Source organism: Stigmatopora argus, chromosome 16, assembly GCF_051989625.1.
Source record: "Stigmatopora argus isolate UIUO_Sarg chromosome 16, RoL_Sarg_1.0, whole genome shotgun sequence".
NCBI classification, from domain to species: Eukaryota; Metazoa; Chordata; class Actinopteri; order Syngnathiformes; family Syngnathidae; genus Stigmatopora; species Stigmatopora argus.
The window spans coordinates 12013324-12041309 of record NC_135402.1 but is presented as its reverse complement, the minus strand read 5'-3'; the positions used below and the strand labels follow the sequence as shown (position 1 = coordinate 12041309).

The following is a 27986-nucleotide window of genomic DNA, read 5'->3' as shown; positions in this document are numbered from 1 at the left end:
TGCTTGAGTGATTGGTTTTATTTCTTGCCGGCACGCTACTTATTGCGATCAACCCAGTGGACGTTCACCCTAAAAATAGCCACCCCATGCATTCCAAGCATTACGGTAAGTCCATTCAAAACATCCCATTGGAGTGGCAAGGCATTTGACTTCTGTGTGCTTGCAGGGCTTTTAACCCTCAAAAACACTCTCAATACTCAATATTGAGCCATATTAGAGCCGAAATACTCTCAGATTCCCATTTCTTGTTTGCATTATTGGGGGGGGGGCAGGTAGATCCACCCCCTAAGTCCTAGGCCCTAGGGGGTGGATCTACCTGCGGTAGTGCAGCTCCTACCAGTGAGGAAGAGGAGCAAATGAAAGGAAGCGGAAAATTACGCTATCATGGCTCGCCGTTTTGGAGTGAATCAATCTTCGCTATAACAAAAAGGACAAGGCTAACATTAGGAAGAGGTCTTCCATCACTTTTAGTATGATAGCAAAGACAGTTATGTATCATAATAATACTATCGTCTGAAAGGAAGGTGTGTTGGCCATATGGTTAGCTGACTACCAAAAGAAGAACAGAGCCTTGGATAGGAATATCATCACAACAAACTACTGTACAATCCTCATTTTATTTAATATTAAATTTCTCTTTCACATTATTTAACAAATGACGCGCAGGAATATTGAACTGTCTTGTAGTGGGTGAGTTAAATAATAGCACAAAAAGTCCCAATCTAATAAATAGACATAAAAACACTATCCCGACAATACGGTTATTCACTTATCGCAGCAGGTCATTCCCCACCTCCAGGCATGGCTGGACCCTGATGACTCAGATCTCGGTAAGGGAAAACCCAGTTCATTTATGTTACTTGTCATAAGAGGCCTTCTGAGTTATTATTTGTCTTTAACGCTTTGACTGCCTAAAGCACATTTGTGCAAAATTGAAAATAGTCTCATGACAGGCCTACCGTATTTACCCGCATATAAAACGCCTGTGCGTATAAGCCGCACCCTTAAAATTGTTCAATTTTACCATTTCCCGCGTATAAGCCACCCCCCTGATTCCCAATTTTCCCCTCAATGTTCGTGGTTTTAATAGGGAGTACAAATGTGTTACTTTGAAGGGAAAATCATCATGTGGTATTTCTGAGATAATGTATGAATCAAAAGCACATTATTAGGATCAATATCATAAGGAAGTTAAAATGCTTGTCTTTGTAAATGCAAAATATCCAATTATTCAATTTGAAAAAAGAAATAAGTCTATCTTGATGAGAACTTGATGCTTTCTAATGACAGAAATTACAATTTTCTTACCAGTTTAAGATGTTGTGGCAGCCATATTGCTTCTAATGTCAAAATATCTCAATTATTTCAATGGTTCATATAACTCCAATAGTTGTCACTTTCAAACAAGAATCAAAACGAAAAAAAAAAAATCAAGGTGGAATTTTGTGTTGTTTCAAAATCAAGGCTACTTGCGTCTGGCGAAAAAAAAATGTAGACGGCAGCGCCCCGACCTCACTAAAATGGCCGTGCTCCGACCTCGCTAAGAAGGCCGCGCCCCGACCTCGCTAAAATGGCCGCGCCCTGACCTCGCAGTGACGGGAACAAGATGCGTTTTTTTCATGAATTCCATTCATAGACGTCAAAATAAATTTAGTTTAGCGTTTTATCTGTTTATCTTTTCTCTATTTTGAAATCATTGGCTGTATTGTCTTGCGGCTTTCGTCACGGCGCCATGCGTGTCTGTGTTTTTATGCGCATATAAGCCGCACCCTCGATTCAGTCATCAATTTTTTTGTCCGACAAAAGCGCCTTAAATGTGAGTAAATACGGTAAATAGCAAAAATGCACCGATGCCAAAAAAGTTTTCAGGTTTGTGCCATGCTCCCATAGAGCCTGTAGAAACGAAATGTAACATTTAGCATCTGTTTGGTTCTGCCATCTCTCGCCATCTTGAATAAATAATCGCCCTGTGCGAACAAGTTGGGGATTTTTGGATGGGAAATGGTCTCCACAACATTAAAAAATTATGCAAAAAAGGAAATTCATATATTATAAGTAAAATGCAAATTTTCGGAAGCAAAAATCCTTCCAGCATCGGGCAGCAAAAGGGTTAATTGAAAAGACGACAATATCTTTCCACATAATGGTGGTTAGCATTTTTTTTTAGATAGGGGCTTCGACATATTCTCAATTTTAAAAATAAACCATGTTTCAGCGGGTCACTGATGAGGTGTGACCTTTGCCTCACTGCACGTCAGAAAACTCAAATGAATGTAAGGTGTGAAAGCAGAATTATGTGCATAGAATCTAATTTCAGTGAAATCTCACCACAAGCCAAATATGAATATTTATAGTAAATAAACTTCAGTTTCAGCCTCTTCTCCACCAACTAACAAAATATCTTGAATTCATGTCTGCTATTTGTCACATTACCTCTCCTAGCCATGAATTAAAGTTTATCTCATTAATCAGAGACTGACTAAGGGAATGGATGATGTAAGCCAGTGTTAACATTGACATGGGAAAGACCAAACTGATATGTAGCCTGCCTCAATTCCCAGAAAAAGAAAGTGAGCAAGTGAACAGAGGAGAGAATTTAAAATGAACATATTTTTGTAACATCTGTCAGTCAGGTCACGAAAAATGAGTTCAGAACTAACAACGCCTTTCGGATTACGGCTGAAAGGTTTTCAACAGTTAAAGTCTAGTTGCATCTAAGCTTTTAATTAATTGCACTTTCCCTTAACAATATGCTTCTGTAAAACAGGAAATTACCAGCATTTGATTACGGGTGTGTGTATTGAGTTCATCTCATACATTGGCAAAACATGCCATACTTTATTTTCCAGGTTTAAATTATGCTTTTTAAATTCTCATTCAAAAGGATCAGTGGCGGGCTGTACATTTCACACATTGTTCTTCAATACTACACTAATCCCTCGAATTTTGTGGATAATGTAGACCAGACATGGCTGCGATAATCGAAAAACCGCGAAGTAAGATCACCATACTACATGTTTTCGCACCTGTAAAAAATACTCAAGTACAATTATCAACTGTATTTATTAAATAGCATAAGCAGCTTCTGCAAGAGGTTTCCGGCGTACAAGGAACACTGTGATATGGAGTTGTGTTTCTTTTTTTGTACAAATATGCTTTTGTACAAGGCTATGACATTGTCAGGACGGACGAATGCCAAATTCGATGGCTCTGACCAAGTTGTCATCAATCTCTTGGACCTGTTGTTGCAAATTGTGGGCGATATTAAAGATTTCCTGCAGATTTCTTAAAGACCACGTTCTTCATCCTCATCCTCGTCGTTGTCCACTGCCTCTTCCTCATTCCCCGATTGCATTATTTCGACGAGGTCCTCGTCAGTTGGGGAGTTGAGTGGCTCTCGAGCAATCTGTTGACGTTCCTCCATTGTCATGTCTGAGAAGCCTTCAGTGGCTACCAACTGAGCCAGCTTCACAGCCTTAACTACAGCGTAAATCCCTCTTAATCCTGGTTGATTTTTGGGGGGACAACAAATTTACAATTTGAGATCCTGACCAAAAAGGCTTTTGCAATCTTAAATAGATTTTTATTCCTAGTGGTTACCACTCTCTTTGTGTCCTTGGAAAAGGATATCGTTGCCATTTTCTGAATGTTCGCTTGAATTGAATGCTTTTATTGTCATTTTTAAGTATAATGACATTCAAAGCTTTCACCACGTAGTACACATACAAACAAAATTTTCTTTATATAACACACGGTAGATTAATTTATGCTGTAATGGAGTGGTACAGGGGCACACTTATTGCCCGCCTTCTGCAAATCTAGCAACTTCCCTTTTTTGGTCACTGTCATCATGTCGTTTTTTTCTTGGGCTCATTGGATGATTTAAGAGGCTAAAAGACTTTTTGGGGGGGGAGTCGCCGTTGAAAATGCTTCCTAAATATTGACGTTCCCTGATATGGTAAAGGAGTTGCCCGCCATTGTGGCATAAATCGCATATCTCTTCACACTGTCCTTGCAATCAGGTGACATCCCCGAAGACTGGAGACGGGCCGTCATCTGCCCTATCTACAAGAAAGGAGAGGAGACCCGTTGAATTACCGACAGGTCTCCCTCACTTCAGTAATATGCAAAATGTTCGAATCTATTATCAAAACGTCCATGATGGCCCATCTCCAGAACGCAGCGGCGATCTCCGATAGTCAGCATGGCTTCGTGTCCAACAGATCCTGCCTCACCAACTTGCTGATGATGGAGGAATGGGTCACTCAATTAATGGACGATCGACAAATTGCCGACCTGGTCTTCCTGGACTTCGCCAAGGCGTTTGACTCGGTCAACCATCGCTTGCTACTCCGCAAGTTGGAAGCGTATGCGATTCACCCAGCGGTCGTGAGGTGGATTGATGCGTTTTTGGCTGGCCGCACCTTTCAGGTACAAGTCAACGGCATACTCTCAGAGACTCACAACGCCCCCAGCGGTGTCCCCCCAAGGCTCCGTTCTTGGACCACTGCTGTTCGTGGTGTTTGTAAACGACCTGCCAGAGCACATCTCCCAGCAGGTTCTCCTCTTTGCCGATGATGTGAAGCTCGTTGCTCCCCAGAGCGACCACGAGGACCTGCGTAGGTGCCTTCATCATGTGTGGAGATGGTCGAACCTGTGGGACCTGCAGCTCAACATCACGAAATGCAGTCATTTGGCTATTGGGGCTCCTCCTGATGCACCTCTTGACTTTGAACCGGGACGCCTGGAACTGGAACGATCTCAACGGTACAAAGATCTCGGCATCATTGTCGACGACACATTCAAACCAACGGCCCAATGCATCCAAGCAGCCAACAAAGCTTGCGGAGTGCTGTTCCTAATGTTCCGGTCCTTTGCCATCATCACAGCAGACATCTTCCTTCCGTTGTATGTTTCCCTGGTGAGGCCCATTCTCGAGTATGGGATCCAAGCCGCATCACCGTACCTCGCCAGGGACATCCAGCATCTGGAGCGGGTCCAGAGGTTTGCAACGAGGATGGTCCGCGGCCTCAGCTTAATGTCCTACGAGGAAAGATGCCAGCGACTCAACCTGCCGACCCTTGAGGCTAGGCGTCTGCGAGGGGACCTGATACTGGCCTACAACATCCTCCACGGTATCTACAACATGCCCCGCGACCTCTTCTTCACGCCCGCACCTGATCGTGGTCTGAGGGGTCATCCGTGGAAGCTGTATCCGCGCAGGTTCCGGTTGAATCGGCGGAAGGCTGCTTTTTCAGTGCGCATCGCCGGTCCTTGGAACCGGCTTCCGCAGAGTGTGGTCGAGAAGCCGACGGTCAGTTCAAGAGGGCACTGGATGACGTTTTGGCCGTGAACCAGTGACTACACCGCGTTTTGTTGCACATTTCTTGTATCTTTGTTACATGGCCCTTAGCCTTGTGCTTTTTCTTGCCAATAAATTGAATTGAATTGAATTGAAAAAATGAATTTACACTGTGGCATTCTTTTGTCCATAATTCAGCTAGTAGGGACCATTTTAATGCTAATGGGCTCCACCGCGCGGTTAAAATAGAGACATAGGAAGTGAAGGCACTTCCCCTCTGGAGATGCACGCGTGTTGTGGCGATAAGTATGCTGCAGATAAAGACAATGAAATTCTCATGAAGTGAAGATTGCAGCGACCGTTCTTCTCCATGAAGCGTTGCCGCTTTCGCTTGACCACTGGTGCACACGTGCCGTTGTTCACTGCCCAAAGCTCGCATCTTCCGAGGTGCGTAACTGCAAATTCTCGTGTGGACGAAGACACCCCAACTCCAAGGAATAAAAAGATTAACCAGCATTATGATGGATTTACGCCGTAGATACGGCCGTGGAGCTGGCGTGATGATAGGGCGTCAACGCACTGCAAGGGGCCAGTCAGAAGGAGACTGATTACATTGACGGATCACGGAGCCACTGGCAATCGTCTTGTCAGTTTCAAGACAACAACCACAGCATTTGTACAAGAAAAATGCCTCTCTTAAAGTATTTATATTTTGTTATTTATAGATTATATTTAGATATTAATACATTAGTCTTTTCATATGCCTGTAACAGTGATATTTAAATACACTTCTTGATAATTGTACTTGTATTTTCGTATGGGCGCAAAACCATGTAGTATGGTATGTAGCAATAATAAGGGTGATCCTACTTTGCAGTTTTTCCGATTATCGCAGCAATGTCTGGTCTACATTAAACGTGAAAAACAAGGGATTAGTATAATGAACTCATAAACTTACAATGTTATTTCAGACTATAGACCCAATTTGGTAAATGATTTTCCTCACCCAAAAATAATTTTCATTTGTACACAAAATCCATCCTTCTTTCTTTCCTCAAGGTTTCAACTACTCTGTCGTACAGATTGTGCGTTTCAGTCATTCCCTGAAAAGAAAGTTCTGCTTGCCCCCCAAAATTCAGATTTCCCTATTTTCCGTCATCTGTCAGCCAGGGATACCACTCCGTAGTTAATGGACTGAAAGTGGCGGACAAATCCTTTTCCCGGCTGGGACAGGTTTGCTAGCTTTGGAGATTTCTTTAGCTTCCAGTCCATCTTGAAAATGGCTTTGACAGTAAATCTCAAACCAAATTCATTTCTTGTCCTCCTTCAGGCAATGTCGGTTGACAAAACCACTATTAAATCCACACAACAATATATTTGCTTGCGCAACTCACTACAGATGAAGTTTGCTAACCCTGGCTAATACATTCTGTCACTATTCACTCATAGGGTGTATAAACGCTGACATTTTCATACAACTTCTAGAAGGACTCGGAGTCACCAACTCGAATTCTGATTGGTTTAAGCAAATGTCGGACCGACACCTGTTCTATGGGTAAGTGCCCACAGAACTGATTATAAAGGACTCCTGGTAGATTTCTGATCCTGGCAACAAATAATGGCTGAAATGTGATTAGTAAATGCTTAAATATGAAAACACAATCTGGAAGTAGCGCAACAAGAGGAAAAGCAATGGAAGGAAGTTGACAGGTATTGAAGTGTTCATGAACATAATATAATTAACATCAGTCTATAATTCAGTTATTTTTTTAGGCCAGCAGAGAAGGCCTTATAGGCCCTGACGGGGTGGAAAGCATAGTTAGAGATCCTGTGCAATAGAAATCCATTAAGTAGTTACGCTGAAAAATACTTCCCTCCAAAATAAATTCTCATGCTAAATTGGAATTGGGGCGGCCCGGCGGCTGAGTTGTTAGCGCGTCAGGCTCACAGTTCTGGAGTCCTGGGTTCAAATCCAGGTCGGTCCACCTGCGTGGAGTTTGCATGTTCTCCCCGGGCTTACGTGGGTTTCCTCTGGGTACTCCGGTTTCCTCCCACATTCCAAAGAAATGCATGGTAGGCTGGTTGGACACTCTAAATTGGTCCTAGGTATGAGTGTGACCGTGAATGGCTGTCTGTCTCCTCGTGCCCCGCGATTGGCTGGCCACCAATTCAGGGTGTCCCCCGCCTCATGCCCGAAAGTCAGCTGGGATGGGCTCAGCACCCCTCGCGACCCTTGTGAGGATAAAGTGGTTCAGAAAATGAATGAATTAATAATTGTTAAAATTGTTTAAAAAAAAACATCAGATTATTTTCCCAAATAATCATTGATGATAGCGCTGCGGTGGAGCGAGTGGTTAGCGCGTTGGCCTCAGCTCTGGGTTCAAATCCAGGTCACGTCCACCTGTGTGGAGTTTGCATCTTCTCCCCGGGGTTGGGTGGGTTTCCTCCGGGTACTCCGGTTTCCTCCCACATTCCAAAAACATGCATGGTAGGCTGATTGGACACTCTAAATTGCCCCTAGGTATGAGTGTGAGTGTGCATGGTTGTCAGTCTCCTTGTGCCCTGGAATCGACTGGCCACCGATCCAGGGTGTCCCCTGCCTCTGGCCTGGAATCAGCTGGGATAGGCTCCAGCACCCCCGCAACCCCAATGAGGATAAAGCAGTTCAGAAGATGAGATGAGAGAGATCATTGACGACAGGGTGGTTTTAATTGTTCATTTCTTGAGTATAGTACAGTAGTAATTGTACATTTGAAAATAATATTGGGGAAAAGTGAGAGGAATTGTGTTCAGTCTTTCATTTTAATTCACTATATTTTCAAGAATCTTTACTAAAAAACACACCTTAACCAGCTCAAACAAAGTCAAAAGTGAACTTAAGTAAACTTTCAGTCCCAGTACATACATTACCAGATAGCAAAACATGATGTTCAATTACAAAGATGCATCTCAGGATAGTGCCACCGAGCATATATGTATATCCATTGCCTGTTTAGATTTCTTCTACGGCCTGTTTAGGGAGCGGAAACCTTTTCTGTTTGAACTTTTCGGAACCCTTTTATCATGCCTATCCTTTCTTTCAATGTTTGATAATGATGACGGTTGTATTAAGAGTGGAAATAAACAGTCATTTCAAATAATAACAAGACAATTTACAATGCAGTGCTAAAATCTGATGCATGATTAACACTGGACGGTTGGAACTGTAGTGTATATCCTGCCTAGGTGCCCCTCTGTCTCAATGCGCTTATAAAACAAATCCCACTGCCAGTTGCTGTTTCTAGTCTGCAAACTTGGAGTAGCAGCATGAATACACAAGCCTCCCCAAGATTGTTTATCTCTGTATTAGGGATATTACTTTTGGCAGGGGTTTATCAAACAGATTAAAGCCTACAGGACTAAACATACTGTGTGAATTAAGAGATAAGAGTGTGCAACTTTTAACAGAACAAGAGGAAAATGACACTGACCTGTGAGCACGGCCTTTGCGGAGGGGTCGGCCAGGTCCAAGGCAGACTTTCCGTCGGTGTTGCGGATGTTGGGGTCGGCTCCGTGCTGCAGTAGAACTGTGCAACAACAAGGCAGACACAGACAGTAGCTGAGCTCCCGGATTGACAGGCGAACTCCCTGACAGGCGGTTTGACCAAGTCCTCCTCCTGCTCCAAGCGCCCCTCTACCTGGACCTCCCCGTTGCTCATGAATTATCCCTGGTTCTTGCCATCTTTCTCCTCTGTTGCAAGCATTGCTCCCTCGCCTGCCCCCGTGCGTCCCAGTCTCACCGGCCGTGCCGCTGATGTAAACGGACATGCCACCGGGGGAGGAGAGCGCAAGCCTTCTGCACGGCGCCACTTAAACAACGGAGCAAACAAAGCGGCCGCGAAACCACCTCCAGCACACATCGCACTCGAGTGGGCCGGTCAGAGAAAGGAAACTAATGAGTCCAAAAATGAGCCAGGTGGAAGAAAGCTTACAGTTTCAACTAATAGAGGTGGCAGCGTTGATGAGGCGGGCATGCAACGGGCACAGTGAGCACACCGGCTCTGGTGTGTGAGAGAAAGCAAGATCAAAAAGGTAGAGGAGGGGTTGAGTGGGCTGCAAGTCAGAGAGGATGGGTGAGGAAACACGAGAAGATAGGAGAGGGAGCAAAATAAGGCTAAGACATTTGGGAGTAAACAGCATATGATTAAAACGATTTCTAGATTGTTGAATAAGAATGAAACATCAATGGAATGATTGTGTTCAAGATATTGAATGAAATGAAAGGAATAAGAAAAAAATAAAAATAAAAGGCGAATAAAATATTAAAATATGAAAAATGACAATTGCAGCACATTGATGCACTCATACTTTATAATGAGGTGCATCTTATGAATGAAAATAACCAAATCTGTTGATGGTGCTCCTTATAGTCTGAAAGTTGAGATACTTTTAAATAGTAAGGATACGTGCATGTAGCAGGGTTTGATACTCAGTTGTTTATTATGTTCAATCAGATTTGTTTTGTAAAGCCAGTCAAATTTTATAAACTTTCATCGGACAGTAATCCCTACTTAACACTCGCTGCGTTTTTTTCCATCTATCAATATCTCAACTTTACGGTACAGTTAATGAAAGCTGACTGGTAATGTGGGGAACGAACGCTTTAATTTAAAATAAGAAATGTTTAAAGGAAATTCTCCTGGGTGATCAAGTATCATAGCATGAATTAAATTCAACTATAGAGTTGGAAAAATGCATGTAAACAACTACCGTATTTTCACGACTATAAGGCGCACTTAAAAGTCTTAAATATTCTCCAAAATAGACAGGGCGCCTTATAATCCAGTGCATCTTATATATGGACCAATATTAAAATTGTTATCACGATAAAATAAAATAAATATATAAATTTCGAGCAAATAATTCGCTCTAGCTACGAGAAAAATTTCGAGATGCGAGAAAGCCAGGTGGCCATGAGAGGCTGTTTATCATTGTAGCGCAGTCTTTTTGTCGCATCTCTTTCGTGTATAACAGATATCTCCGAGCACTGAACGATTTCTTCACACAAGTTTATCCTACACATGGACCAGAAAACCCACAACGCGCATGCACGGGCAAAAAGAGGGCTTTCTGGGTAATGAAGTATACTCGTGCACACAACACCGATAGCCAACAGCAACCTTTTTCAGAATAAAACTTCATTACCCACAATCAATACGTGGGTAGGCTGAGCTATTGCATTTCCTGTTTTCCTTCCTTAGCCTGTTAGCTCCCGCGATTGCTCATTCAAGACTACTTCTCGTTGGCAAATGGTCGTGCGTTATCCTATTGTGAGGACATTTGTGTGCATTATTTTCGGAATATTTTGAAGGGAATACAACAGCAAACAGCACATTGATAGTAAACGTGAGGGTGGAGGCGTGGCAAACAGCTAACCCAGAGAACGAAGGTAAAAAATATATATAAAAAAATAGAATTCTGTTTTGTGTAAAGTTACATTAAACGTATGTTTGAGTGTGTTAATTTAAATGTCTTTGTTCGGTTACAAGTGCGTTGCCGTGGATAAAGAAGGAAATAGAAATGTCTGTGTTAATGAGAACCTGATGCTTTCTAATGAAAAAAATTACATTTTTCTTACCAGATGTTTAAGATGTTGTGGCAGCCATATGGGTTCTAATGTAAAAATATCTTAATTATTTCGATGATTCATGTTACTGCAATAGTTGTCACTTACGAACAAAAAATAAAACGGAAAAAAAAAAAAAAGTGGAATTTTGTTTTATTTCAAAATGAAGGCTACTCGCGTCTGGCCAGTCATAGCACGTTTAACTAGGTAAGGCGGCAGCGCCCTGGGTAAGATGATGGCGCCCGTGCGAGCAGTGATGGGCACAAGTGAGTTTTATTCTTGAATTTCATTCATAAATGTCAAAATACATTTTTTTGTGTTTTATCTGTATATCTTTTCTCTATTTTGATATAAATGACCGTATCGGCCACATTGTCTTGCGTCATGGCATCATTGCGTCATGACAATATATTGTTATGCCGTTGTCAACTTGCAGTTTCGTGCATGTCAACTTTTTATGCGCATATAAGCTGTCCCTTCAATTCAGTCATGATTTTTTTGTCTGACAAAAGTGGCTTATATGCGAGTAAATACAGTAAAAAAATTGAAGCAACCATTTTGGAAAAGGACCAAATTTCCAATTTAAATGCCTAGAAATTCACAACATCACTACAGCTTCCGCCATCTTGATTCAAAACCGGAAGAATTTGGTAATCTTCCGAGTTATGACAAATGATTCGTCTTTTGCGACTTCAGCGTGGCAATCGATTCAGAATCGATTGCATAGGTAGCCTCTACCACTTTAACATTTTCGTTTTTTTTTCTTCATAATATTATTAAGGCTGACTAAACCACCAGTCTTTCGTTTTGAAACAAATCCTATCATGGTTGTTCTAAACTCTTTAGGAAGTGGGCGTACAAAGCACTGGTAAGTCTTATCAATATGTCTCCTCGGAATAAGCGCAAAATGGATCGAAATTTGGATGAAACTTAAGAAATCCAGACATTCGCAGAACTTTATTGCTTCTTATTCGACGAAATATCCCATGTTGACGCTGTCTCCTAAAGGACAGAAATTTGTATATTGCACAACATCCATGTGCAACTTCGGCGTGACACATGGTGGAATTACTGACAGTAAAACACAAAAATAAAATTTTCATTATGCTCTACTTTTCAATAGTTTGCAAAAACACAATATTTCAATTATTGTAAAAACCTGATAATAACAGTATAATTTGAATTGTCCTATGTTTTTTTTTACATTTTATATCGTTTTAGCGGGAATCGCATTCACCCCGGAAAACTCCGGAAATGGGAGAAGCGTACTTCTGGAATGGAGTTGATGGAGGTTGACAGCTGTGCAAGAGGGTGCAGGTTTTCCTCCCTACTGAAACAGCGCAGACAGTTAGGCCAATGAGGAGGTATGCTGGAAGAAGCAGCACCTGGCTGCAATCAACTGATTACAGTTGTACGTGAACAGATTGGTGAAAAGGTGTCGTCTCGGTGGGTTGGAACGAAAACCTGCACCCACTCGGCCCTTTTTGGAATGAGTTTGACACCTATGTCTTAGAGCTATTTCAGGTGTCGGGAACCCATGCCTCATGAGCCATATGTCTCTCTTGATGGGTGCACATGGCTCTACCCTAACCAGAAAGCTAAAATATGGAACCCCCCACATCCCAAACACAGCAATGGGAGCCTTGCATTGGCACACCACTGTGTTCGCAACACAACATTGTGCACCGCTATATCGACCAATGGGAGATTTGCATTGGCACACACACTGGTCTTCACAACACTGCCTCAAACGCCGTTACATTGATCAATGGGAGACTCACGTTGGCACATCACTGTGGTGCCAACCCTAATTGTTGGCGCTGCTAGCAGCGCAAACAAATGTCGTACACAACACACGACTTTTGTGGTCAAAAAGTCAAACAGACAACTCTTGTAGGTCGTAAGTCGACCACTGTCTGTATTAGAACTCCTTTGGCCTCAGTTGCTTCCTTCTCTTATGACTGCTGAGATGCTGCCAAAGCACACACTTTCAATAGTGTACTACACTACTCACCAACTACTGAGCTCAAATAAAATAAAATATTTGAGTACTGTGTATTGTTGTAAGTGTTTCTCTCTTAGCCCTGGTAATGACAGTCTTTACGTCACCCCTTCAATCTTTCCACAAACATCTTTTTCACTTAGTAAAGATTTTGCTCCAAAACATGACACAACAAATCAGTATATAGAGCAGGGGTGTCCAAACTTTTTGCAAAGAGGGCCAGATTTGGTAAGGTGAAAATGTGTGGGGGCCGACTATTTAGCCTGACATTCTTTGAATGTAGTAGTAGTAACTAACCATGGAAATTTGACCGTTATGGTTTTTTTACGGTGGAACAAACAGAAACAAATAAATCCGTTCCTCTTGTTTGGCCCTTCAGACTCTGGAGGTCCAGAAGCTCTTCACTCACGTTCATGTCATTGTCCACTCCTCTTAAAAAGATCAGTAACTGAGCGGTGTCGGACGCATCCGTGCTTTCATCGCACGCTAACGAGAAAAAGTCAAACTCAGTTCCTTTTGCCTCTAACTGTCTCTTAATATCTAATGAAACGTCTTCAATTCTCCGTACCACAGTATTACGAGCCAGGCAAATATTGGCAAACTCTTGCTTCTTCGCGGGACAAATTTTCTCAACCATTTTCATTACACAGTCTTTAATAAATTCACCCTCAGTGAAAGGTTTGCAGTGCTTTGCAATCAGCGTTGCCACGTCGTAGCTTGCCTTTGTGGCATTTTCATTTGACTCACGGACTCTTGTGAAAAAGCTTTGCTGTGCCGTTAAAACAGCTTCCAGTTGCTTCACTTTTTCACCGCGTTTGTTCCCAGTTAGCTTGTCGTAGCTAGCATGTTTCGTCTGGTAGTGCCTCTTGATGTTGAATTCCTTGAAAACAGCCAGTCACTTGGCAAATTAGGCAGACACAGTTGTTTCGTATTTCAGTGAAAAAATACTCAAATTTCCACTTGTCCTGGAAGCGGCGGCCCTCGCGGTCAACTTTCCTTTTTTTGTTTACAGACGCCATGTTAGAAATGTGCTGGGCTGAAACGATCACGCAGGGTCAAGGGTCACGGCGGCCAGAGTGCGGCCACAGGGCTACTGCCATCTTCTGGTGAAATGAAAAATATGAAAAATAGCTTTTTGTACACATGTATTTTATACTGTGGTCAACAGTGCTGGCGGGCCGCATTTAATTGATTTCATGATGAAAAAAAAAAAAAAAAAAAAAATTAAAAAAAAAAAAAAAAAAAAAATTCATGATAGAGGCCGCGGGCCGGTAAAAATTTGTCCACGGGCCGCAATTGGCCCGCGGGCCGGACTTTGGACATGCCTGATATAGAGCTATAGAGCATGACAGAAGATAAGTTACAATATTGAAATTTGAAACTTCCACATCAGTGTATTCAGTTTCATTCAAGTTGTATGGTGTTCCAATTTTCCGAGGGCTAGTGTGGAAATTACCCCTCGCAGAAGGTCAACTATTATCGGCCCCAGCTTATCTGTAAACCCAATGCGAACAAGAACTCATTCATTTAATTATTTTCTGAACCGGTTATCCTCACAAGGGTTGCTGGAGGCAGGGGACGAGAAAACAGACAACCATTCACGCTCACACTCATACCGAGGGGCAATTTAGAGTGTCCAACCAGCCTACCATGCATATTTTTGGAATGTGGGAGGAAACTGGAGAAAGCCACACAAGCCCGGGAAGAACATGCAAACTCCACACAGGAGGACTGACCTGGGATCGAAGCTAGGACCCCAGAACTGTGACGCCAACCACTAACCACTCATCCTCCGGGCCCCCCAGGATAACAACTATCGAACATAATTTAAGACATAATCTAAATATTTTGTCTGTAGCAATGACACATTCTGCCCTCAACCTTGGTGGCATTTGAAAATGAAGAAAATTTCTCTCAATCATACTTAAAGTTTTCCAAAATGTATTCTGACAAATGTGACCTTGGTCTTGATGAGCTGCCAGGCTAAGAAGGAGATTAATTCCACACTAAAACTGGCTGAAGGAGTAGACAGTCCATCAGATGAATCAAAGTTGATTTGTTTGTCAGTGCCTTGCCAGTTTCTGACGTGGCACCATGGCACCCGAACAAGTGCTCCAACTGCACCTCAACTAAGGTCCCCACCGGTCATCCATGATATAATAACAATGAGTGTACAGTAATCCCTCGAATTTCGCTGAGCAAGCACTATAATCAGTTAAGGGCGACAGCGTCCGCCATAAGGTTGCCTAAGGTCGCATTTCTGAAAAGAAAACAAAAATCCACCCTCACCAAAGCTTCCAGTCCTCCAGTGCGCTCAGAAAACTCTATTTCAAGACAAAACGGACAGCCACCGCACGTTTCCCGCCACATTTTTCTTCTTCGGAACTGAGTTGAGTGACAGTAACTGTCTTCCGCCATATTTCTGAGTGGAAAGCGGAAGATAGAGAAGAAGTGTCTTGTGCTTGTAAGTTTCAGCACGAATTTTGACTTTAAAAAAAAAAAACATTTCTGATTTGGATACTTAACATAAAAAAACCACGATGTACTGAAGCAGTAACTTTACATTTGTTTGTTTGCTTGACAAGTGGCTCGGCCCATGCCTACTGAATCCTAGCACTAACAGAAAAGGCCAATTTTAAAAACGTATTTGTGTTTTTTATTCTTTACTTTTGCCCAATCCAACAGTTCATTTTTACTTTAAGTTTAGGGCACCTTTTAAACACTGTGAGGTTCATTTTATGATTATTGAATTTTTTTTACCAATATAATATTTCACATATTGTCTTTTATCTCACCATTGAACTGTGCAAACTTCTAACTCCCTTTGCATTTTGATGATAAAAAAGCAATGGAGTACACCTCAGGTCCACTTATTCATAGTCTATAAATGCCTTAAGTGTCCTGAAAATTATTGAGCTTTCAGTTGCTAAGAGATTTGACGGTGGCACCAGAAGAATTTCATGATGGCTTAATTATTTTTCCTATAGGGATAAATGCTCCTAATTGTTTGGAAAATCATTGAGGTTTACAGCCACGTGCTTCAAGGCTTGTGCTATAGTGCGAATAACAAAAACAACAAATGGTGATGTAAAGCAAGTGAAAAGCTATTAATTGAAATAAAAAAAGTGATGACTGGATTTCTCCATCTGAAGTGCCTTAGAAATGACTTATTCCAAACTGAACTCATTGAACTCATACCTTAATCCCAGGACTATTGAGTGAAGACAGCATTCATTAGTAGTCACGGTTACTCTGCATTCCACTCAGCCCTGCTGTTACTCAGACAGTCAGGGTCGGTCAGAGAGTCTGCAAATGCTACAGCCCAAATGACTGCTTGAAACTAGGGTCAAGGCGCCGCAAACTATCATTTGCGATTACAAAACACATCAAGCTGTTGTGTTTGGAATGTTTTTTTTTTTTTAATCTCTACCAGCAACATTTCCTCATTGCTTCAGTGTTGCCACAGTCTGTAATAAATAATGCTGCAATAATTGCATATTATGCGCTACTTGCATCTATTTTTACTGAAAAAATAATAGCTCGCAGCATGTGGTTCATAGTAGACAATTACTGTGTGATTATGTGCACCTCCACTTCTGAGCACAAACAAGAATATAAAATGTGTTGGAGTCAGGCACAGCAACAGATCGGATTTGTCAATGCACAAAAATATATCTCCGTTATTGGCACTTCTTGAAAGGAGACATTCTCCACTAAATACAGACTTCATTCTAAATCAAACTAATCCTGACGTGAGTGTTCTTACCTATGCAGACATCTATCTTGCCCTTAATTGCTGCCTCATGTAAAGGAGTGTAGTTCCAGTTGTCTCTTGCATTTGGTTCAGCCCCCTGACACAGAAGCAGCGACACCACCTGAAAGTAATTGACATTTTTTTTTTACTGCACAGAAAAGGATAAAACCCCTAAAAAGGTGTTTTCACACACTTTAGAGGACACGTAATATTACAAAACACAATTGTACAGTAATCCCTCGATTATCGCTGTTAATATAGACCTGAAAAATTTAAAAATCGCGAAGTAGGGTCACCCCTATTATAACTACTACAATACATGCTTTACATGCTTTTTGCACCAAGTACACAAGTCGATTCATCAAAAAGTGTATATTTATTGAATATTACAACTATAAACATACCAAAAGACTAATGTATTAATATCCAATTATAATCAATATATTAAAACAATTGTAAATACTTTTAATGCAGTACTCAGTGAAAATAGTCCTCCACATAAAATAGTCCCCCCCAAAAAATCAGGATGTTTGTAATAATTAAAAAAAAACAGGTTGATGATTGTATAATCCAATAAAAACAGGTTGATGATTGTAATACCCGCCCCCCCCAAAAAGATTGATGGCTGTTTTAGTGCAAGTCCTTGCTACTTGAGTGTTCAGGGGGGCGCAGTCGGGGCAGCAGGGGTTTCCGCGACAGGTTTTCGGCGCACAAGGAACATCGTAATGGGGAGTTGTGATTTCAGTCGTATTTGTTCTAGAAATGTTTTTGTACACCGACATGAGACCGTCCAGACTCATTATGGAGAGCTTTCGTCAGCTTTTCTGTTGCTCATCCAGTACACAGGCAGCAATGTTTTGTTCTTATTTTTCAAAGCGTGGGGACAGTTAAACTTGTAAATTAAGGATGGCTTTACCATGAAGTCAGTGGCAAGATAAGCGTCAGGCGATCCTTGTGAACTTTGTAACCTGGCGCTTTAAGTTCATCCTTGAATAAAAATATGCGGGAAATGCGAAATATCAAATGATTCAATTTGAAAAACCAAATACCGTATTTGATGGCGGCATCAACTTGTACAATATAAGCCGCTTTTTTTCTGACAAAAAAATGATGACTGAATCGAGGGTACGGCTTATATGCGCATTAAAACACGACATGCAAAAAAACTGCAAATTGACGGCGCCGCGACACGATGACGTCACTTCAAAATGGCGCCGTTGCGTCGACGCGTGACGTCAAGAATTTGGCCGATACTTTAATTTATTTCAAAATCGAGAAAGGATAAACAGATAAAACGCTAAACAAAACTTTGACGCGTGTAGCCTTGATTTTGAAATAAAACAAAATTCCACTTTGATTGTTCTAAATTTTCTATGTTTTCCGTTGTTTTCATTAAAAGGCGGGTTATATCCTTCTTTTCGTTCAGGCACCTAGACAGACAGCTTGGGGTCCTATAGTTGTAGTTTGAGTTGTAGTCTTTAGTAGAGAGCACCGCGAACGTTTCCAGTGGAGTTTGATTCAGTGTTCATCAAAGTTGACACTAATGTGCTGTCAAAGAAGAATACTCTACATTGTCAATTACTTGGATTGGATAACTTTATTCATCCCGTATTTGGGAAATTTCATTGTGACGGTAGCAAGAAAAGGCATAGTTATAAGTTAGACAGGAGCTGAAGAATCATCAGTGTGCCTCTGTCTCACTCTCTGACCGCAGTATCTGGGTAGATGAGGTGTCCTACTGCTATGAAAGAGGGGCTTATATGGGAGTAAATACGGTAAGTCTATCTTGATTTTTTCACCTCCATATTCATGATTTTAATAGGGAGTACAAATGTGTTGCTTTGAAGGGAAAATCTTAAGAAAAATCATCACAAAGTGCTATTTCTGAGATACAATACGAATGAAAAGCACATTATTAGGATCAATATCATAAAGAAGTTAGTATGCCTGTCTTTGGAAATGCAAAATATCAAATTATTCAATTTGAAAAAACAAATGTCTATCTTGATTAGAACCTGATGCTTTCTAATGACAGAAATTAAAATTTTCTTGCCAGAAGTTTAGAGGAATGTTGTTTCATTTCGAAATCAAGGCTACTTGCGTCTGGCCAGTCAGAGCACATTTAACTAGGTTCAGGTGGCAGCGCCCTGATATGATGGCTGCCCGGGACCTAGGTAAGATGGCTGTGCCCCGAGCGAGCAGTGACGCAAATGTGAGTTTTTTCACATTTTATGCAAGATACATACGTTTTTTTTTTCTTGAATTTCCTCCAAACGTCAAAATAAATTTTGTTTAGCGTTGTATCTGTTTATTTTTTCTCTATTTTGAAATAAATGAAAGTATCGGCCGCATTCGCTTGCGTCATGACGTCACGGCGCCATTATGTCACACAACGGCACGATTTTGTCGTGATGTCATCGTGTCGCGGCGGCGTCAACTTGCAGTTTTTATGCATGTCGTGTTTTTATGCGCATATAAGTCGTACCCTTGATTCAGTCATCATTTTTTGTCCAACAAAAGCGGATTATATGTGAGTAAATACGGTATTCCTAATGCACACCTCATTTTAATTTAGACTTTAACTGCTCATATGACACTAAGTCAGGGGTGTCAAACATTGTTTGGTTTGCGGGCCACACTAATGCTCTACGACGGCAAAACAAAAAGAAAACAAGTCCCAAGCATATTAGCAGTTTTTTATTATTATTATAACAACTTTTCTCATTTCAAGTAGGAGGGCGAGATTGAAAACGTTAATATTTATTACTCTGACGGACCGCAACCAGGTGGCTCGCGGACCGGTGTTTGGGGACCACTGACGTACAATATGAATGAGCAAAAGAGTGTCCGTTATGCAGGACAACCCCACGTGCCGGATCGAACCCCCAATGAGCCATACCCATGACACCACTGCTCTACGTCCATAATTTTCGACTAGTCACAAAACTTCAAAGTCCAGTCCTACAAATCATTGGTTGGATTTCTATGCTTTATGATTATTCATTCATTCATTTATTTTCTGAACCGCTTAATCCTCATTGGGTCGGGGGGGTTGGAGCCTATCCCAGCCTACCATGCATGTCTTTGGAATATGGGAGGAAACCGGAGTACCCGGTACTAGGAAACCACAGGGTGAAGTTTCCTGTTCTTCTGACCAATCTCTTTTGCTGCTTTTACCTAATATTCACCTCAGACAGCTGATGACAGACATAAGATGGGCACGACACCAAATAGTACAACGCTGAGTTGTCTTCGCTACTTCCACCTATTCTCCTCTTTGCGGATATAATTCTTCCTCAATGGCTGCTACCATCAATGACACTCCAATACCTCATAAACCGACTGGAATGGAAATATCATGCCAGGAGTTCTCTGAAATGTGTGCATTTTTGTTGTTTACCTTGGCCATTATAAAGATGCAGAAACTGTACTCACCCACAAACTTGTTTTGAAAATGCCGTCATAAGAGTATAGCCAAGTAGGCTGATCAGTACATCTAAATATGTAGTACAGTAATAACCTGAGATACGAGCTTAATGCGTTCCGAATTTCTCGTATCTCAAATCAACTTTTCCCATAGAAATGAACCAAATCCACATTAATTCATTCCCACCCTCTGAAAAAACACCAAAAAACAGGGTATTACAATGAAAATAGAAGTTTTTATTGGTTCTAATTCACCATACACCAACAGAGTAACAAATAACTATCTAGTGGTTATGATGTTCAATATTAACATGAGACATTATTCAGTATACAGCAATTCCTTGATTATCGAGGTTAATGTAGACCAGTCATGGCCGCAATAAACGAAAAACCGCGAAGTAGGGTCACCCATATTTTATATATATATATATATATATATATATATATATATATATATATATATATATATATATATATATATATATATATATATATATATATATATATATATATATATATATATATATATATATTTCTTAATTTATTTATTTTTCAGTGCTGAGAGGACAGGGGAGTGGCTTCCGCTAGCGAGTGGATTTTCACATTTTTATGAACTTACAACAACAACAAAATTCCCCCAGAATTTGTTTTTTTAAATCCACGATGTAGTGAAACCGCGAAAGTTGACGCCGCGATACTCGAGAGATTACAGTACAACACTGAGTGGGCGGAGGGGTGGGGATAAAGAGTCTTTTTGGAAGGCGCTCGTAGCATAAAATAAACATATATTTCACTTAAATGAACTTAGATTACGATCCAAACACAAAATAAGTTTTAATCTCACTTTACACTAAACTTAATTCTAATTTTGTTTTAATTTTTTAACTTTTCTTCTTCCGGCTTGGCTCTTTTTCCCCTCGCTTGCACCTTCACTTTTAGCCAGAGTTTTTAAAAGGAAGCTCTCTATGGTTGTTTGCTTTTGTCTCCCCCTTCAAAATATTACGAAAATGACGCACAAAAATGACCTCAAAATAGCATAACGCACGACCACTTGCAAACTTGCCCGGGTGAGCCTCTCGTATTGGCGAGCCAGCTCAGTCACGCGTACACCACTCATGTTTTTCGATTATTTCATACTTAATATCGATTGTCATCATATGACTTTTCTTCGCACTACCCTTCATTGAACCTGCTTGCTCTGAACACATTGTTTTTCCCTTAATTCTGCACTAACTAACAAAAAACAAGGCAATAATGCAATGCTCCACCCAGTGCTCATACATATCTTTACACGAGGGAGATACGGCGAGAAAGACAGTGCGCTGTTATCACAAGCAGTCTCTTGCATCTAGGCCACCTGGCTATCTCGTATGCTCGTATTTCAAAATTTGTCTGATATCTCAAAGCAAATATTTGCTCAGAATTGTATTCGCATCTCACCTCACATTTCTCGTATGTTGGGGCACTCGTATGTCAAGGTGTTACAATACATGCAAAGTTCGACCATCCACTCCGAGCTCATTTTTGTATGTGTGCTCTTTGATATTTGGAAATTTGTGCTTTAATTGGTCTAAAAAGATGGTATGATCCTAATCTAAATCACACGCAAAAACAAATTCACCAGCCCCCCCCCCCAAAAAGTCAGGAAAATGTGTGTCTCTTCAATGCAACAATATTCTGATCTGATCCTTGTATTGCACATTGTATCATATTGTGAGGTCCGTGTATCAATTCTCACCTCTGAGTGTCCAAAAGAGCATGCATTGTGTAGTGGTATCAGGCCCCCATCATCCCTGGCGTGGACGTTGGCGCCAGTTTGAAGCAACTGGTCAACCACATCTTTACGTCCGAAACCTGCCAGAATGAATGAGAGAATAGCAAAAACGAATAACAAAATTAATGTTTTTGTTTCTTTCAAGACATTGAACACAAACACCATTATTATGTTTGTTTTTAACTGCCATCTATCCGCAATTTCTAGACCACTTGTTGTCTAAAGAAATTGGATTACACCTTGAGACGGTCCATCTCAGGGCACATACAAAACTATTTGCACTCACGTTCACACCTACTTAAAAATTGAGATTTTTTAATGAACCAAAATACATCTTTTAGGATTTATGAGAGAAAGCCAGAGTACATCATGACCCCCACAAAACTTCGTGCAGCATCACTTCAGTTGTCAGTTTTGCAGACTTCAAACATCTCAGTAATACACTACCATCTCGACATTGTGAATATCTCAAATGTGTTGCTCCAAAAATGTAAGTCTGTCATGACGGGCGGCCTGGCGGATAAGTGGTTAGCGCGTCGGCCTCGCAGTGGAGGACCAGGGTTCAAATCCAGGTCGGTCCACCTTGTGTGGAGTTCGCATGTTCTCCCTGGGCCTGCGTGGGGTTTCTCCATGTACTCCGGTTTCCTCCCACATTCCAAAGACATGCACGGTAGGCTGATTGGATGCTCTAAATTGCACCTAGGTATGAGGGTACACGGTCTTTTGGTCGCCCGGAAGGTAAGTGATAATTACCATTTAAATCGTTGCTCAAATTCTCTAAATACAAACTGCGAATTACGATTTAGTCCTACTTAATGCCCTAGTAATTATTAGGCTAAAGAAAAGCTCCAAATTTCCCGGACTTTTATTGTTTTTTGTTGGAGAACTTGTTAAGACCCTGACTGATGTAGCGTCTTAAAGGGACAACGCATGTACATACAAACTCTTATACACTCACACGTCGGCTCAGTGAAACTGCTCATGGCCATTGTTGGCTTTTATTGATGCGTAGACCGTGTTGTTTTACCTTGTTTTGTCGCCGGTCTTTTGGTCGTCGGACTTTTGGTCGCCGGTCTTTTGGTCGCCCGTTGTCGCGGTCGGGGCGACCAAAAGACCGGCGACCAAAAGACCGGCGACCAATCGACCGCACACGGGTATGAGTGTGTGCATGAATGATTGTGTTTCCTTCATATAAAAAAAAACCTAATCAAAAGCCTTTATTGTCATCATACACAGCTGCGTATAACGAAATTGGTGGTGCTACTCCACAAAGTGCGTTTTCCCAGTAAAAACATAAATAAGTAATATAAAAATATAAAAGGTCACGTCCTGGCAAGGTAAATTCTAAAATATTGCACAATCTAAGATATTGCACATTGTTATTGCACACCCCGAAGTTATTGCACAGAAGGGATTGTGTCCTGCGATTGGCTGGGCACCAATTCAGGGTGTCCCCTTGCCTCTGACCTGCAGTTAGCTGGGATCGGCTCCAGCAACCCCCGCGACCCTACTGAGGATAAAGCGGTTCAGAAAATGAGATGAGTCTGTCATGACAGAGAGCTCTAAAACGCAGCTTCCCTCAAATAGTCGAAAAAAATGTAGTATTACTATACGACTTGATTTGCAAATTCTGGCATTGTCCTTACCTGCAGCAAAGTGTAAGGGTGTAGATTTGCGTCCGGCCATATCTTTAGCGTTAACATTCGCCGTGTCCACCAGCTTTTTCACTCTCAAAACATCGCCATTTCGACAGGCTTCAAACAGCTCTCTGAACGCTCCATTTGGACCGCCGGTGTCACATTCGCCGCCGCTAGTGTCGCCGTCAGCCGTGTCGTACGTCGACGCTGCGCTCGCCCCGTTGCCCTCCGTAGTGATGGGGGAGCTAGGGCTGCTGCTAAGGGCTAAAACTGGAGTGCTGCTGGTGGTTGTGGGAGAGGCCGGCGAAACCTCACCGTCTGCGGCGGCTTCACGAGCAAGCAGCGCCACATTGTCGACGTGCGGGCCTGGAAGGGACCCCGACGGGCTTAGGGGGAGCGAGGAGACTCGGGGTGGGGAAGAGAGGAACGGAGGAGAGCGACGAGCTGTCGCCATTTTCACAACACAAACAGTCCCCAACAGCAACAAATACTGTTGACAACTTCCTCTCAAACCATGTTAAACTTCCGGTAGCGTTCTTTTTTTTGACATATTTATTGAAGAAACGTGATTCAATGAGGCAATTGTTTTTCAAATACTAACACAACAATTGCAGGCGGCCCGGCGGATGAGTGGTTGGCGTGTCGGCCTTGCAGTGGGGTACATGGGTTCGAATCCAGGTCGGTCCACCTGTGTGGAGTTTGCATGTTCTACCCGGGCCTGTGTGGTTTTTCAACGGTTTCCTCCCACATTCCAAAGACATGCACGGTAGGCTGATTGGACACTCTAAATTGCCCCTAGGTATGAGTGTGAGCGTGAATGGTTGTCCGTCTCCTCGTGCCCTGTGATTGGCTGGCCACAAATTCAGGGTGTACCCCGCCTCTGGCCCGAAGTCAACTGGGATAGGCTCCAGCACCCCCCGCGACCCTAGTGAGGATAAAACGGTTCAGAAAATGAGATGAGATGCATTTTTTGCATACATATAACTGGCAAGACTAATCGAGCAATACTGTCATCTGGTGGTCATCATGATCATTGTATTGAGTTAGAATGAATAATACGAGGGGTAAAAAAAACTCGGGGTTTAATACAATATGCTCATTTTCTGAACCGCTTTATCCTCTCTAGGGTCGCGGGGGGTGCTGGAGCCTATCCCAGCTGACTTTGGGACAGAGGCGGGGGACACCCTGAATTGGTGCCCAGCCAATCGCAGGGCACTAGGAGACAAACAACCATTCACACTCACACTCATACCTAGGGGCAATTTAGAGTGTACAATCAGCCCACCATGCATGTCTTTGGAATGTGGGAGGAAACCGGAGTACCCGGAGAAAACCCACACAGGCCCAGGGAGAACATGCAAACTCAACACAGGTGGACCGACCTGAATTTGAACCCAGGTCTCCCCCTGGGAGGCCGAAGCGCTAACCAATCGCCCCACCGGGCCACCCTAATATACAGTATGTGCCCCAAAAATTAATATCGATCGCGAGGACAATTGTGTCATGGTTTTGAAAGAAAAACAAAATAAACAATTGCAGGAAATTCTGAAAATTTGAATATTTCTTATGACCAACAAAACGGGAAAAGAAGCCCTGCAGGAGATTGCCTACTACAAGGAGAAGACAATTGAATTGAATTAAATGCTTTTATTGTCATTATAAAAGTATAATGAGATTTAAAGCTTCCCCATGCACAGATAAATGATCAATAAATAATGAATAATCAATAAATAAATAGTCAACATAAAATGTAATCAGCCACGTAAATAAATAAGTAGTCAACATGAATAAGTGGTGTAGAAGAGAACTATTTTTTGTGTGTGCTGCAATGAACAGCTAGCTGGCTTCTTCTTTTCGCAAATTCTTTTATTCTCTTAAGTGAACAGAAGAAGGTACAAACTTGATTCCAAGACAATAACACAAAGTAAAAACATAACATAGATCAATAACACAAATTAAAATGCACATAGACAAACATTTAGACAAATACAGACCAGCCTGGGCCCCCTCTCCTCCACCCTTCTGTGGCTTCCGGGTCTCTGAGAGCACCCTGCTCTCAAGGCACCTTCACTTTTAAGACTATGCAAATGAACAAGTGGGTGTAACTCAGTGGCGGGCGGTGCATTTTCTGGTAGCGCCTTCAACGTATCAATCCAACCCTCAAAAACTATTTTATGGCTATAAAACCTCTACTGCAGCTACAGCTGCGACACATAAAAAATAATCAATAAATTAATGCACAAAAATGGGGTAAAATCCACTTCCTAGCAGCATTTCATGATTAAATACAAATACTGGAGCTTTTCAGACATTAAAACCAGGCCAGGGGGTGATTTTCCCGGGAAAAGACAGCAATGAACGTCAATGGGGTAAAATCCAGCCAAAAACAGCATTTATTGATTAAATACAAATACTGGAGCTTTTTAGACATCAGAACCGGGCCCGGAGTATCATTTCCCCGGTAAAAAGACAGCGATGAACGTCGATACGTCCATACGTGAAATGACAAAAAATGCACTAAAATTAGGTAAAATCCACTTCCTAGCATCATTTATTGATTGAATACAAATACTGGAGCTTTTGAGACATTACAACCAGGTCAGGGGGGTGATTTTTCCCGGGAAAAGACAGCGATGGACGTCAATGGTGAAACGCCAAAAATTAAACTTGGGTAAAATCCACTTCCTAGCAGCATTTTGTGATTAAATACAAACATTGGAGCTTAAATACAAACACTGGAGCTTTTCAGATATCGGAACTTGGACCACAATTGAAATATTATTTAGGAACATAGACATATTTTACTCACCAAAAATTCTTTTTACACAATATCCATCCTCCTTTCTTTCTTCCTTCTTTCCTATCGCCATCGAAGCTAATGATGAAAGTCGAGCCTGTCCTGTCATATTTCCGGCATAGTCCGTTTTGAAAATGGCTTTAAATTAACACGACAATATTCTATTTGGTGGTACAGCTAAGTTAGTGCACTGAAAGTCCCGCTTGATGGACAAAATATAATATGATTCAGATATTTCTTAGGCCAGCAGAGAAGGCCTTGAAGGCCCTGACGGCCCGCCACTGGTGTAACTCAAGTCATGTCCTGTTCCAAGGAGATGAGTTGAGAACAAAAAGGTGTGAACTTCCCTTGCTTATCACAATAGCCAGCAACAGAACAACTATTCTGTCTCCTGTTGCCCCCACCCCTGCTTGGGTAACAGAATTAGTTTTGTAAAAGCGTGAATTGCACACGCATTCTGTCTCCAAACCAAAAGATAGCTAAGAACCTACATATAGATTCACATTATTTTAAAGCAATGAAAGAATACATGTGATTACAGTGGTACCTCGAGATTCGACCTTAATGCGTTCCGGGACTGAGCTCGTATGTCGATTTACTCATAACTCAAACAAACGTTTCCCGTAGAAATGAACTAAAAATAAATAATTTAGTTCCAACCCTCTGAAAAAAACACCAAAAACAGGATATTGGATTGGAAAAACATTTTTATTTTTTCTAATTCGCCATCTAGTATTAACAAAGTAACACATAACTAGTGGTTTAATAGTCCTAAAATGTGTTTAATAGTACTAAAATTAGACGGATTTCATGGAGGGGAGAGAGAGAGGGACAGAGAGAGAGGGGAGAGAGGGGGAGAAAGACTTTTTGCACGGCAACACGCTCGTAACATAACATAAACAAATTTAAATGAACTTGGATTAAGATGCAGACACACTCAAAAATTAATTTAATCTAACCTTGCACTAAACTTAATTCTAATTTTGTTTTAAATTTGTATACCTTTCTTCTCCCGGGTTGGCTCTATTTGCCCCGCCTCCATCCTGACTTTCAGATGCAACCTATCGAGGGTATCAAATAACCAATAGTATACTAAAATGCAGAAGCGGTTAGTGACGCCTTAAACTGTCGGAATCAATCCAACCCTCAAACTATTTTATGGCTATAAAACCTCTACTGCAGCTACAGCTGCGACACATAAAAAATCATAAGACTATTTGCATGGCAACGCTTGTAACATAAGATAAATAAACTTAAAAGAACTTGGATTACGATGCAGACACACTCAAAAATAAGTTTAATCTAACTTAACACTAAACTTAATTCTTATTTTGTTTTACATTTTTATACCTTTCTTTTGCCCCGCCTCCACCCTGAGTTTCAGATGCAACCTATCGATGGTAGTTTGCTTTTGTATTCCCTTCAAAATATTCCGAAAATTATGCACACATGTCCTCACAATAGGATAATGCAAGACCACTTGCCAAGAGTACCGTATTTCGTTAATATACCCGGGCATATTAAATGATTTTTGCTTTTTTGAGCCTCCCGTTTGTGCGGCATTTAATATACCCCTGCCGTTTAATATACCCGGGTATATTAAATGGGGGGTATATTAAACAGCAAAATACGGCAGTATATATAACTTGTATTAACGATCGCCTCGCCATTTGCAATGACTAATGGAAA

At 41.5% G+C, this 27986-nt stretch overlaps 1 protein-coding gene across 1 annotated transcript in view; it reads right to left on the bottom strand.

Moving 5' to 3' along the window:
* Positions 1-23992, bottom strand: part of LOC144090694 (poly [ADP-ribose] polymerase tankyrase-1-like) — an 81569-nt gene extending 57577 nt beyond the window's left edge. The window contains exons 1-4 of the mRNA XM_077622413.1: positions 23510-23992; positions 21828-21943; positions 16676-16784; positions 8773-8868 (exon numbers count right to left, since the gene is read on the bottom strand). Coding sequence (XP_077478539.1) covers positions 8773-8868; positions 16676-16784; positions 21828-21943; positions 23510-23954 — 766 coding nt within the window. The 5' untranslated portion in view covers positions 23955-23992. The remainder of the gene's footprint in view (positions 1-8772; positions 8869-16675; positions 16785-21827; positions 21944-23509) is intronic.
* Positions 23993-27986: the final 3994 nt, after the last annotated feature.